Here is a 14,892-nt window from a genome sequence, read left to right as displayed (position 1 = left end):
GACACCCAGGTGCCCCTCTTCTGCTCATTTTAAAATCACATTTTTTTGATGTTGTGTAAAACTTTCATATATTTTGGATATCAACCCTTTATCAGATATATGCATAAATCTTCTCCCATTCAGTGGGTTGTCTTTTTGTCTTGTTGATGGTTTCCTTTGCTGTGAAATCTTTTTTATTTTGGTGTAATCCCAATAGTTTATTTTTGCTTTTGTTTCCTTTGCCTGAGGGGACATATCTAGAAAAATGTTGCTAAGACTGATTTCCAAGAGATTACTGCCTATGATTTTAGTGTTTTGTTTGGTTTTTAATAGGAGTTTTAGGGCTTCAGGTCTCACATTTAGGTCTTTGATCCATTTAGATTTTCTGCATATGGTGTAAAGAAAGTGGTCGTTTTCCAGGGCACTGTTTTTTGAAGAGACCATCTTTTCTCCATTGTATATTCTTGGCTTCTGTGTCATAGATTCATTGACCATATAAGTGTGGGTTTATTTTTGGGTTCCCTCTTCTGTTCCGTTTATTTATGTGTCTATTTTTCTCTGGGTATTGTATTTAGAAGAGCTGTTATTTATGGATTCCTTTTCCTACGTTAGGCAGAATGGAGGCTGATCACATCAGTCTCAGTATTTGAACTGGGTACAACTAGGTTGTAGGTTTAGTTGGATTCAATTGACTCTGAATTCAAATGTGTCAATGGCAAGACTTGAATATTCACGTTAGGTTTCTGTGACTTTGTCTCCTAAGCACTAAGAGATTCTGAAAAAAGACTATGCTTTTCCATCCCAGCTTTCCATTATTCCATGTTGCCTACTGATCAGCACATAGCTCATGGAGAAAACTGCTGATACTTTTGGCCTTCCTCCATATGTAATGTCAGTTCACCAAGAAAGGGCTTTTCTCTCAGGAAATTAACTTGTCTAATCATCTATGTCTTCAAACCTCTACTATCTCTTTAAAAACAGGATATTTATAATTTTTTAAGTTGTTGAAATTCCACTCGGAAGCATAAGTCCCTTGGACTACAGTTTCTAATGAATGTTTTTTCTTACCAATTAAGTTATACAGAGGTTGACTGCTTTCCCATTCTCTCTTTTGTCCATAATTCCTCTTACTGTGAAACAGTGGCTTAAACTATATATATTAGCAAAAGTGAACTAAAGGGGTCTCTTGGATTCTAAAACCAAGATTAACTAGCTTCCTTTTCAATAATACTTTTCAATGTTTATTCATTCTATCATTCCTTGGGTGATAATCAAGTAATTTGATGGAATCTAGCTGGAACCTATTTTAGAACTATGATAACTAGTTTATTTCAACTGGATAAGCTTAATTTTATAAAAAAGACTTTATAAAAATTTTTTTTCTAGAGAGAGTATGCAAGCCAGGAAGAGGGGCGGGGGGGGGGGGGGGCGGGGAGAGTGAGAATCTCAAGCGGCCTCTACACTCAGCACAGAGCCCCACATGAGGCTTGATCCCATGACCCTGGACTTGAGCCAAAACCAAGAGTCAGATGCTCAACTGACTGAGCCACCCAGGTGCCCCTATAAAAAAGAAAAAAAAAAAAAAAAGACTATCTGAAAAATCTAAGGTTTCAGGTTAATTTTTATTTAATTTTTTAAAGGATGGACCTAAAAACACTAGATTGATTAAATGATTTTCCAGCTCAGATCAATGACTATTTTTCTATTCTTCAGACATTTTGGTTAGTAAACCTATACTTATAAATGTAAGAACTAAATCATATAAAACCTCTGCATTTTTTTTTTTACAGCACAAACTGAAACAGAGCACTTGTATTCTTTTTTCATGTTTCTATTTAATTTAGTATACCTAAAATGATAAATCAATCATATACTGGAATGTGGATAAAATGAAATACTTTCTAATATTGTAAGAACAATCTCTCAAATTCAGTGATTTCATAACTCTCACTGTACAGTTTTCCTTAGTGAAAATGATTAAAAAACAAAAATGAACCTGAATCTGAAGCATTACGGAGGCATAATTTAACGCTGGAGGGGAGTGGGGGCAGGTGATAAAGAACGGATCTGTATGCTGTGGGTTTCATTCAATAGTGTCCCTCGGTGATGTACAAATATGGAAAGTTTTCATTTTTACCAGTAACAACCATGGACCTTGCTCTGTCTCATCTTTATTCTTCTGCCTGGTAGAAACACTTAAATTTGCTCAATAATGATTTCTTGGTCCCACCCTTTCTGTTTTCATATTTCTTTTTTTTAATTTTTTTTTAATGTTTTTTATTTATTTCTAAGAGAGAGAGAGAGACAGCGTGAGCAGGGGAGGGTCAGAGAGAGAGGGAGTCACAGACTCTTAAACAGGCTCCAGGCTCTGAGCTGGCAGTCAGCACAGAGCCTGACGTGGGACTTGAACCCATGAACCGTGAGATCATGACCTAAGCGAAAGTCGGACGCTTAACCGACTAAGCCACCCAGGCACCCCTGTTTTCGTATTTCTGTTCTGAAATTTAGCCCAGTTGAAAATGTCTATCTCCGAGCTCCCTTCTTCCCACTTCGCACATAGTCTCAAGTGCCGCTGCCAGGACCGTCTGCGGCGGGCAAGGGTGCTCTCTGCAAGTAGCACTGGTGTCAGGGATGGCAGGGTGTGTGTGCAGGGGTCGGGGGTGGCAGATGGGGATGGCATCCACTTACGCTCAGGTAAGAATGGTGGCAGTAGCTCCGTTCTGTTGGTCTCATCTGCTTCTCTGTCCACTGCTGACAGATTATGCCTGTTTGTATCTGGTACCCCAGTGAGGATGCTGTATGGGCTTTGGCCCCCTGAGACTTCTGGTAATTGACAAAGCATGCCACATTCTCTTTGTCCTAAGATATGGGGAATGACCCTCTGAATGTGAAGTCATGGAATCACCTCCCACCTGTCTCAGTCGGTGGGAACTGGAGCTCCCTGTTCTGGCTGCACAGGCCTGGCGGGACTCCCCTAGGGTAGCCTGCCAATGCCTTTCCCTCAGGAAATCCCCACGTCACCCACTCTGGACTGAGGGAACGTGGTGCGACGCCGTCTGCATCCCCTACAGCTCTGCCACCCTTGGGGGAGGCTCCTCTAATCCTCTAAGGAAGCTTCTCAAACTCCCAGTTCCTCAAGCCAGCAGCTGCTTTGGCCAAGAGACAGGCCTTCACCTAAGGGCCAGAGTCAATGCTCAAATGTGACAACCAATTCTCTTGGGGTACTCCAAATTTGGAAGGATGACAAGAAGAAAATGCTTCCTCTCCATAAACATGCATCATGAAGCGGTTTGGGGATGCGGGAACTCTGCTCAAAGGCATCCATCTCTCCCCCTTTATAACGAGTTTTTATGGGCTAAGTGGGAGGACAGGTTGGTGCGGAAGATTCTGCTAAACTTCCCACACGGGGTGGGAGCTGAGGCAACTCTCTGCAGATGAGGACTCTGGACTCCAGTGTAAGCTGTCTTCCTGTAAACAGTGCAGTCCTGGTCAAACCCCCCCCCCCCCCTTGGGAACAGGTCAAGGTCCAACTAAGTAAATTCCAGCAAATTCCCATCTAGCAAATGAATATATACTCTACATTTTATAGCGTTTGTTAAGAATGAACTCAAAACCCCTGTAATATTTGACTTTATTACCTTGTGGTATGAATCGAGTCTTAGTGCTTTTCTACATTTAGACTATCATCACCATTTTCAAAGGGGGAAATGTCCAATATCACATAAACGTACATTATGGGCAAAAGCGTTTCATTCTCATTTGAAAATAAATCCTGCTTTAGTAATAACTAATGGTTGTGTATCGCTTTATAAAAAACTCCTATCACATTTGGTTCCTGCAACAAACCTTTGATATTCATTCTACGATTGCTTGTAGTTCAGTTATTTCCCCATTTTTAAATGTATGTTTATTTTTGAGAGAGAAGGAGACTGAAGCAGGCTCTAAGCTTTCAACAGAGGGCCCAAAGTGGGGCTCGAACCCACAACAGTGAGATCATGACCTGAGCCAAAGTCAGATGCTTAACCGATTGAGCCACCCAGGCACCCCTATTATTTCCCCATTTTATGGATCTGGTAATTACAGCAGGGTGAATTTAGTTAATGACTCTGTCAGAACCAGGGTCCTAACTCAGGTTGTGAAATAAAAAGCGTGGCTTTTTCCCACTGTATGTGCTTTCCTACAAGAAATGATGTATTCTCAGTATGACAGGTCTCCTGAGTAGATCCGCTAGGAAATGGACACATGCGTAGGCACCTTAGACCATCCCGTCCTTGTGATCAGATGTGTACAGACAGGTGTGGAGGATTAGCCTTCTTCCCTGTAGGGCCTCAGGCCAGATCCTAAAGGACAACCTTTAGGAAAGGAAGTTGGAAAGAGCTAAGCACATAAAACATTTAAGTCCAAGTTCCCTTTGGGCCTCAGTTCCCCAGGTACTTAAAAAAAGTTGTTTGGTTGTGGAATTTATCTGCATCTAACCTAAGGCTGATATTTGTGAAGCCTTTGAAAATAAAAAAAACTTTGTTATTTAGCAATAGCGAATTTTCCTGCCAAAGACTTGACCACTAAGGAGAATAATGTGCCATGCTTTGCGAGCCACAGGGGTCACGATGACTTCTAGAAGGAACACAAGGGAGCACCGGGCAAAGAAACTGGAGCTCAAAAGCGACACATACCTGCCTGCTGTTACCATAGTTACAACTATGGAAAGGCCATAAGAGATGTGCTATTTCTTATAAGTAGGGAGATAAGTCTTGCCTGGTTTAGGATCACTGGCGGGGGGGTGGGGGGGAGCGGGAATAATCCTCGCTGTATCCACAGGGTTCCATCCTGGTGACCCTGAGTTTCAACACGGAGCAGGAGAAGGGATAAATTATTTGTTTACACTCGATGAAGTTGTCCCTCATGGTCTTTCACTTAACCTTTACTCAGAGAACATGCTGAAGCTGGTAGTCTTTATTCACCCCTACCAGCAAATCGTGAGAATTAATGGCCGTGACTAATTTTAGTAGTTTGAGTACGATGCCCTGCAAGGAAGGGGAAAAAGGGGAGAATGTCTCTCTCAGTCCTGACTTTCTGAGGTGGATGAGGACAGCATGAGAACGGTGATTCTCCAGGGCAGACCTCCCCAGTCAGGCTTTCCAGGCATCACGAACTTGGTCTAACTTGCCTTCTGCTGTCTGAGTCTCTTCTACTGCACCCCTGCAAGTTTCTTAATGGTGCACTCATTACAACTTGGGCTGGACGATTTCACCTTTTAGATAGTTTTGAGAGGTAACTCAAATACAATACTTCTTATGGACTGCCGTATGAGAGACACCACAAAAGTGCTCGGGATGTCATTTCATCCTCAAAATGATCCCAGGAGACAGACAATTATTATCATCATCTCCATGTCACAGATAAAGAAACTGAGGCTTAGGGTAGTAAAGAAACTCCTCCACTTTCAGGCAGCTAGGAAACATCAGAGCCCAGGGACAGGTGACCCCCAAAACCAGCGAATGCTGTATCTTCCAACTTGTTCACTTGCAGCTGAGGCCTGTCATCTTGTTCCTTCTGGCTGCTGGTCCTAATTTGTCCTCTGAAGACCCGCGGAAAAAGTCTTAATTCCTTTTCCATTACTAGATCTTCAGATATCTAACAAGGCTTTCACAGGGCTTTCTGTGTTGTGTTCAGACCACAGGCCACCTTTTAGATGTCCACTCCTCAATCCCGTAAGTCATGTATTTTCATTTGGCTTACTGCATCAGCGTTAGTGCTCTGAGGGGGGCTCCATGTTCTGCCCGCTGTGCTACACCTGGCAGCCGTGCTGGGCCTTAACGATAGGTTAGATCGCTTCAGTCTTCTCAACATACTCTGGCTTCTCCAGTCATGGAAAGCAAAATCTCTGCAGCCAAGTTCAAGATGATCAAGCCCAAGATGTGGCCTCCTCTCCTGTCTTCTCCCCTCTTGCTCAACTGTTCCCTGAACATGGCAAGCACGGTCCCGACTCCTCTCCCTGGTCTGGAAATCTACCTGGTTCTCCTTCCTCCTATCTCCCCTCACCATCAGTAAGGCTGGTCTTCAACCACTCTACCGAAAATAACACATCTCTCCCCTCATGGGTCTTCCCTCTTCTCCTTCCTTTTTGTATTTTTCTCTGTACCACTTACTGTTTTCCTTATTTCCTTCATTTTTGCCTACCCTCTCCCCTGGGGCCCACCTAAGAACATTAGGCAAACTCTCTAAAGGGCAGGGACTTTTTTGTTTGGTTTTTGCATTTTATTCTTTATTTCTATCTGCCCAATACTTATTAAAACTCTTGGAAGTGGTTAGTTTTATCAATCTGCTGAGATAATGTCATCTTTGTAGAAATATCTTTTTAATATATTTTTTAAATTTACAACCAAGTTAGTTAGCACATAGTGCAATAATGATTTCAGGAGCAGAATCCAGTGATTCATCCCCTACATAGAACACCCAGTGCTCATCCCAACAAGTGTCCTCCTTAAAGCCCCTTGCCCATTTAAGCCCATCTCCCCATCCACAACCCCTCCAGCAATCCTCAGTTTGTATGTTTAAGAGTCTCTTATGTTTTGTCCTCCTCCCTGGTTTTATATTATTTTTGCTTAAGGGCAGGCAGTTTTACCTTCCTAGTTCAAATCTAAGGTTAAATCCTAAGTGGCAGACAAAATAACCATTTCATATGGACCAACCTACCATATCCCCAGGACTGGGAGCAGTTCCTGGCATAGGAGCATCCGAAAAGTAGTTGGTAAATAAGTAAATAATTTACAAACTGATACTAAAAATGTTGTAGAGCCTTTATGCACTTTATTATCCTTAGTAAGAACTTCACTATCGAGTGGTCGGATATCTGATATCACCTCTATCTTCCTAATCCTATGTGGAGCTGAATATAAATAGAAATGCATATAAATATTAAAAACTCTTGCTGACACACTAACCCTAGGCTTTTAACTGTATATTTTCTTTGAAGCATTTGCTAGTTTAAGACTTATCCATTAGCCTCAGAACATCCTGTGTTGAGAAGGGCAACTTCTATATCAACTGCAAAAATCTGTCTGGATTCAGGATCAGCTACTTCTTTCTTAAGCTAAATTAAGGCAGTGATTTTACACAATCACCTGCCACAGAGTGACCTACTTCCCATGCTAACACTGTGTTTACATGGAAGAGTGTGTATATTTTGGAAAATAATGTCCCACTTGAAAAATCTGTGAATTTGTAGCTTTTAATGAACACCTAACTGAAAATCACTCCGAAGAATTCCACCTGCCCCCAACCCCCCACCCCAATCAGGCATCACTTTCTATTGCTGGATCTGATGTCCTATATAGGATTACTTTAATAATGTTTCAGTTACTGTGTTAAAAAAAAAATTGCCAACAATTCTGGTGTTGAGAAAGGGAGGCACTGATGTAATATATTACCCCATGTAAGGAAAATCGGGCTACTTACTGGACACGGACACGGTAATTCTTACTGCTGATCACAAGGTGTGGGAGAACCTGCTGTCGAGCCCAAGTCACCCTTCGATCACCACTGCAAATTATTCACCATGACTCTGCAGTGCTGCTTACAGAAAAGCTCCCACATTTAGGGCAAGGAGACAGTTTACAGTTTTTCAATAGGTAGAGAAAAGCCAGGATTTGTTCCTCATTTAAAATAATGAAAGGTCCCTTAAGAATCACAAACAACAATTCTCACAGTCATCTACAATTTAATATAAAGCATTAGTGTTTTTATACCCACAACAAAACATGGACCTGCAGAAGTTTTCAAGCACTCCTCCAGCTGCTTCATGCGAGTCTTCTGGAGCTCGGGGCTGTCCCACTCGTCTTCAGCAATGCCCCAGTAGAGATCTATGACCTGGGGACCAATGGATGATGCAACATTAATTCACCTGCAGGAAAGCTTAAGTCACCTTTATTCTTAGTTACAGTGTCAAGCTAACAGGACTTTTAACTTTCCTCTTCACTGCATGTTTTCCCTTAAGGGGGAAAATTATGTTTAAGATCCATTCAAACAGATACATTGTTTTATCCCATGATGGGCTGGGTGTGTATACTATAACATCTTTTGTTCTTTATTATAGACATGGGCCCAGAGAAAAGTGAAACATTAAATGTCATCAGAGGTTTTGTGGAACAAACTTTCCTTACATTGAAATGGGTAACTGGAGTTCAAAAAGTGTCTGGAAGCACCTGGGTTATGGCATGATTTGAGACAATTAAAATACAGTGTATAATGTTACTGTGTATTTTAATATGAGAAGGGAAAAAACCATAATGGGCATTAATATATACTGACCTAGAGGGAAACATCTAAGTTTCCTAACAGGTTTTTTATTTTTTTTTATCATGCTTTATCCCACTGGAATAGACATTTTGTTTATGTCTGTTTTGTCTGAAAGCAGTTTGGCTTTCATCAATATATGTCTGAGAAACATGTATTGGAAACAATGAAAGGCGGTATATGCCTTAATGAGAAGTGAGGATAATAGGATCCTCTATCTCCTTACTTCAAAGAGTATGAGGGAAGATTCTGAGAGTCTGTCAAAACTTGTGCAAGCACACTCTTTGAAAAATCTGCTATGAAGAGCATTATGGGCTTCATTCCCTTTACTCAACGGCTGTTCTGCATAAGGTAAATGTTTCCAATTGTAGCTTTGAAGATTTCCTTTCCCTTGTTTCCCACAGCAGAAAAAGAGCCTCCCCTCCATACTGGCTCCTTGTATGGCATTCAGTGAGACATAGGTGCAGAGTGTGTGTCCTCAGTTGTGCTCCAAGGAGATCTCACAGACCTGTGTACATCCTGTCTCCTGGCCGTGGCCCTGCGTGCATGTGCCTGCACCAGATCTTTGTGCATTTGAGTGTTTAGATGGCTAACAAAGATGTAACAACTTCTTAAAAAAATATTCTCATGGTTCAGTCTGTAAGTTTCATAATAAATGAAACTATCATATTGGGGGGGGGAGGGTTTCTTCCCTTTAATCTACTTTACAAAGTGTAATCACAGTAATGAGGAAGGGGTCATCTGAGATGAGAACTTTGGTGTCCTATATGAGAGCCTATAGCTTTGGCCATTTAAAATTAAATATAAATTAAAATTAACTCTGTTTGAATACTCAATAGCCACATGTGGCTACTGACTCTCATGTTGGAAAGCACAGATACAGAATACTTCACTGTAACAGACACTTTAATTTGGCAGAACTGTGAATTATTGAGATTACCAGGACAAGACATTTTTGGCCATCTACCAATAAACTGTCAAACACAGAGATCTGCAACGTGAATAACTCTCCGTTGTGCCACGCACAGACTGACAGTCATTCAAAGAATCTGTTCTCTATCCTTTTGGCTGACACTATTTGTATATGTCTGAGGAAAGGTCTGATTTAGAACAAATGAATAGAAAAAGAAATGGTAAATATAAAGGTTGATGTAACAAATGCTATCAGTGTATACCTGTTTCTTCTCATCGTTAAATGACATACAATTATATAAAATATAACAATGTAATTGGATTTGGAACATATAGAACAGTCCAAAAAGGGAATAGTTATAAGGGAGTATGTAAACTCAATGAAATTAAGTTGGTATAAATCATAAGTAGATTTGGATAAGATGTGCCTTAAAATAACTATGAAGAAAATAACAAATATTGTGAAAAAATTATTAAAATAAACCAAAAGAGAAAACCAATGAAACCAAAAGTTGGTTCTCTGAACAAAATGGATAAAACTTTAGCTGGATTAAAAAAAAAAAAAAAGAAACTCAAAGTACCAAAATCACAAGTGAGAGAGAGGCATTACTACTGACCTTATAGAAATAAAGGATTATTAGAGAATACTACGAACAACTATATGTCAATGCATTAGATTACTTAGATGAAATAGAAAAATACCTAGAGAGAGAAAGGTCATGCAAATAGACTCAAGACAAATCAGAAAGTGTGAACAGAAATGTGAAAAGAGATTAAATAGGAATTTAAAAGAAAAGCATAGGTTCAGATGAATGCACAGGTGAACTCTTTCAATTCTTCAGTCTTCCAAAAATTAGAAGGGAAAACATTTCCCAATTTATTCTAGGAGACCAGTGTGATCCTTGTACTAAAGGCAGACAAAAGTATAAAAATATGACAGAGCAGTATAAAAATATGACAGAGCAGTATCTCATGAATATAAAACAAAAGGAAAAGATTCTAAAATACTCAAACATATTCAAGAATACTTGAAAACCTAATCCAGTAACATGTAAAAAATATTACATGACACAACTAGGTGGCATTTATTCCAGGAGTGCAAAGTGGGCCTAGCATCAGTAAATTAACTAATACAATACACTATATATCAATAGGAAAAAAAAAATCAAATGACCAATCTTAACAGATATAGAAACAACATTTGACAAAATCTAACACCCCACTATGATAAAACACAAAAAGACTAGGAATAGAAATTAACTATCTTTACCCGAATAAAGGGCATATATGAAAAATCTAACAGCCTACTTACTAATGAAAGCTTTCCCCTGAAGATTAGGAACAAGGGAAGGATATCCATTCTCACCACTTCTATTCAACACTGTACTGGATGTTCCAGCCAGGGCAATTAGGCAAGAAAAAGAAATAAAATGCATCCAGATAGGAAAAGAAGAAGTAGATCTATCTTTATTCGTAGATGACATGATCTTATATATTACAAATCCTTAAAAAAACCACTAAAAAGTGTTGGAACCATTGAGTTGAGCCAAAACCCAATGTACTTCTTTACACTAGCAATGAGCAAACGATTCCATTTAAAAGAGCATCAGAAAGAGTAAAAAAAAACTTAGGAAATAGATTTAACAAAAGAAATGTAAAATTTATACCCTCAAAATTACAAAGCACTATTGAAAGAAATTAAAGATGATCTGGACAAACTGGAAGACATCCCAAGTCAATGAACTGGGAAACTTAAGATGGCAATACTCCCCAAATTAATATTTAGTTTCACTGCCATCACCATAAAACTCGAGCTGGCTTACTTACAGAAATTGACAAGCTGCTCCTAAAACCCATACGGGAATTCAAGAGACCCAGAATAGCTAAAACAACTTGTAAAGGAAGAACGAAGTAAGAGGACTCTCACTTCCAGATTCGAACTCACTACAAAGGTGCAATTATTGAGACAGTGTAGTACTGGCATAAGGATATTCAATGGAATAAAATAAATCCTCACACTTAAGGTCAACAGATTTCAATATGGGTGCCAAAATAATTCAATGAAGAACGAATCATATTTTCAACAAAAGGTAGTGGGACAACTGGGTATCCACATAGAAAACAATGACGTTTGACACCCTACCTCACGTCATATATGAAAATTAACTTGAAATAGATCAGACATAAATTTGAGAATTAAAACTAGTTTTATAGAAAACATAGGGTTAGATTTTTGTAGCCGGGGATTTGACAATGGTTTCTTAGATATGATAGCAAAGTACAAGCAACCAAAATAAAAAGGAGAGAAGTTGGACCTCTTCAAAATCGAAGTTTAATGCTTCAAAAGATAAGAGCAAGAAAGTGAGAAGAGGGGCGCTTGGGTCTCTCAGTGAAGTGTCCAACTCTTGATATGGGGTCAGGTCATGATCTTGCAGTTGTGGGATCGAGCCCCATGTGGGGCTCCACTCAGCATGGAGCCTGCTTGGGATTCTCTCTCCCTCTCTCTCTGCCCCTCCCCTGCTCATGTGTGCTCGCTCTCTCTCAAAAATAAACAAACATTAAAAAAAAAATGAGGACCCTATTTGACAATGGAATTGTATTTAGAATACATGAGGAACTCCTACAATTCAATAATCAGATGACAAGCTGATTGAAAATGGACAAAAGATCTGAGTAGACATTTCTTCACAGAGTATGTAGATTGTCAAGAAGCACATGAAAAGATGTTCAATGTCATCATGGAAATGCAAATCAAAACCACAATGAGATAACACTTCACACCCACTAGGATGGCTGTCCTAACAAAGATGGATAATTAACAGGTGTTAATGAAAATGTGGAACAGTGTCATACATTGCTAGTGGGAATAAAAAATGGTGCAGTCACTTGGGGAAACAGCCTGGCGGTTCCTCAAACAGTTAAACAGAGTTATTACCACATGATCTACCAGATAAGTTCTCCCGGATAAGTGAAAACATGTCCACACAAACACTTGCATATAAATGTTCATAGCAACATTATTCATAATAGCTAAAGTGTAGAAACAGTCCAATGTCCATCAAGGGATCAACGGATAAATGTAACAGATCTACAAATGGAATATTATTTGCAAATAAAAAGTAGTGAAATACTGATGCTACAACATGGATGAGACTTGAAAACACTCTAAGAAGCCAGCCACAAAGAAATCTGTTGTGTGATTCCATGTATATGAAATGTCTAGAATGTGCAATCTACAGAGAAAAACAATAGATTAATAGTTACCTAGTGCAGGGAGGGAGGGAAATAGGCTGATTTGAGAGTGGCAGCTAAAGGGCATAGGACTTTTGTTTGAAGTGATGACACTATTCTAAAATCGTAATGCTTACACAACTCTGACTACACTAAAAAGTACTGAACTGCACACTTTAAGTGGGAGAACTTTGTGGTGGTGAACTGAATTATGTCTCAATGATACTTTGTGCACCTCTTTAGTACTGTAATTTTCTACAGGTCTTCTGTCCCCAACTCACAGCAGAACTAAGTGCAACAACAGGTGTCTAAGTCAAGCACCTATTTAAGAGTCAACAATAAGATTTAAATAAAAATATGTGGAACAGATTAACAGGTAAGAGTCAAAACAAGGCTTTTGCTTGTATTTTTAAATAGAAGCCTAAGAGACACATGACTTATTTGCCACCAATGGAAGTCTTTTGTAATAATTTTTGCACCTGTTACTTCCTTAAAGTTTGGCCACCGTGGCCCTCATCCAGGGCTGTCTAATGCCACATCTCCTTACTTTGGTCACTTTGTTTAAAATTCTACTCCTTCCAGCTTTTCTCCCTTAAATTATTCTTTCTCAAACATCTTTATGGGCAGACGATGATGAAAAAAGGTAAAATCAAGTAACCATGAAGGCAGAGAGGAAATAAATAAAGGAAACATCCAACTTACGCAACACAAAACACCATTTTGGGCAGGCGAATCTGCCACATATCCGCATGATCAATAACTGGCAAAAAGTGGTTGGAATCCAAAGTGCCCAACCAAGACAAGATTTATTATATACTTAAGAAATTAGTTTAGCTTTTAGCCTAATGTCCAGGCACTGCAGACACTGAATCTAATTTACTATTTATTGGATACTAACTTGTTGACAGCACATTTTATGTGCCTTTACTTATTTCATCATGAAGTATAAACACTCAGGAAAGTAATTTGATTTTATCTTTTTGTACTTAAAACCATCTAACTTGCTTTAAAATATTCTTAGGGAAGCTAATTTATCATGTGCTGAATTGGTCTGAAAACAAAAAGCTGGCAAATAAGGGTCCTAACAAATGAGGCTGCTTGAACTAGACATAACCATTTAAATACGTAGACTGCCAAACAAATACTAAAGCAGCCTGTAAGAAACCAACGATCACCTTATGATTTACCAGAAAAAAGGTCAAATTGGCATTTACAATGGCTTCATGTTATCACTTCTTCAGAAACAGCCTTTGAATTTAAATATTTTCCAAAATAGGTTCTTTCTCGAGTTTCCCATGCTATCATATGACACCACCTGAATGCAAAACAAGAATGTAACTACTGAGACAATACGACCGATTTCGGTTTTGAATAAACAAAGAACCAAAACGAAGGCAGTTTCTCAAAGTAATTAAAACGTTCATTCTAATGATTCTGCCGGTGCCCAGGCATTTCCTCTGTAGGAGTTATCCTATTTCATACTGAGAAAAACTCTTGTCATTCTATCTTCAGATTTGTTTTTATTAAAACTGGTATTTTCCCAGCCTTACTGGCCTTTATGTTGGAAGACATGGCTTTTAAAAGACCTTACGCTCTTTTAAAAAAAACCAAACCTATTAAAGGGATTAAAATCTGTCAACACCGAAAATATTCAAAAGAGCAGGTCAGAAAGTTTTGAACAAGGGCAACATTACTGTGCTGTGGACATAACTTCCAAGGTCAATATAGCACTCATTTGATTTGGATTTAGTTGTGTCCTGTTACTGGAATGTTCATCTTGCAGGAGAATGTAAACAGGGAGGAGTCTGCCAGATACTGCTTATCTGTGGTGAGGTGTGGTGTACAGGTATGGCTATTCTCGCTCTGGTTAGAATGACTTCCCCAAGATGCATAAGATACAAGAAAAACAACCCTCTTCATCTCCACATCATCCTTGGCCACACTTTTACTAGAACTATAGCAACTTTACATTACTTTGCAATTATTCTCTTGATTGTGAGATACAGGGCAAAGACATGGTGCTGTGACTAAGATGGAACTTTTCTGGGAAAGTCAGGTGCTAAATCAAGTCCCAGGAGGACTGGCTGTCCCAAGTGGTCATACACATTTGCCAGAGGAGGCTCCAATACTATGATATAGGATGACGCCTCAGCCAAAGCCTCATGAGGACTAAGTGCTCACACCTGAGGCCTCTGTGTCTCGGAGACTGAGCCTCTGGACAGCCCTAACAATTACGATGGGATAGTGAAGAAAACTAGACCATGGAGTAAGGCAGCACCTTTAACTTTTCGGGCCTAACGAATGTGGAGGCAGAGAGAAGGGGCCAGGGGTTGTTGGAGGCAGAGAAAGAGCTGCAAGCTATAATGCAGTGTGCATGGAGCAGAAGCTCACTCCATAAAGGAACCTCAGTCAGGCTGCGACCAGGGATCGAGGTCCTTTGGTGGCAGGAAACTGGCCACAAAGCAGGTACCTAAG

The 14,892-nt window shown here is 39.6% G+C and overlaps 1 protein-coding gene across 1 annotated transcript in view; it reads right to left on the bottom strand.

Moving 5' to 3' along the window:
* NWD2 (NACHT and WD repeat domain containing 2) overlaps nucleotides 1–14,892 on the bottom strand; it is a 181,931-nt gene that overhangs the window by 85,697 nt on the left and 81,342 nt on the right. The window contains exon 3 of the mRNA XM_039226959.1: nucleotides 7,732–7,848. Coding sequence (XP_039082890.1) covers nucleotides 7,732–7,848 — 117 coding nt within the window. The remainder of the gene's footprint in view (nucleotides 1–7,731; nucleotides 7,849–14,892) is intronic.

Source organism: Hyaena hyaena, unplaced genomic scaffold (assembly GCF_003009895.1).
Source record: "Hyaena hyaena isolate Hyena2069 unplaced genomic scaffold, ASM300989v1 scaffold_24, whole genome shotgun sequence".
NCBI lineage: Eukaryota > Metazoa > Chordata > Mammalia > Carnivora > Hyaenidae > Hyaena > Hyaena hyaena.
This window is presented reverse-complemented; position numbering and strand designations above follow the sequence as displayed.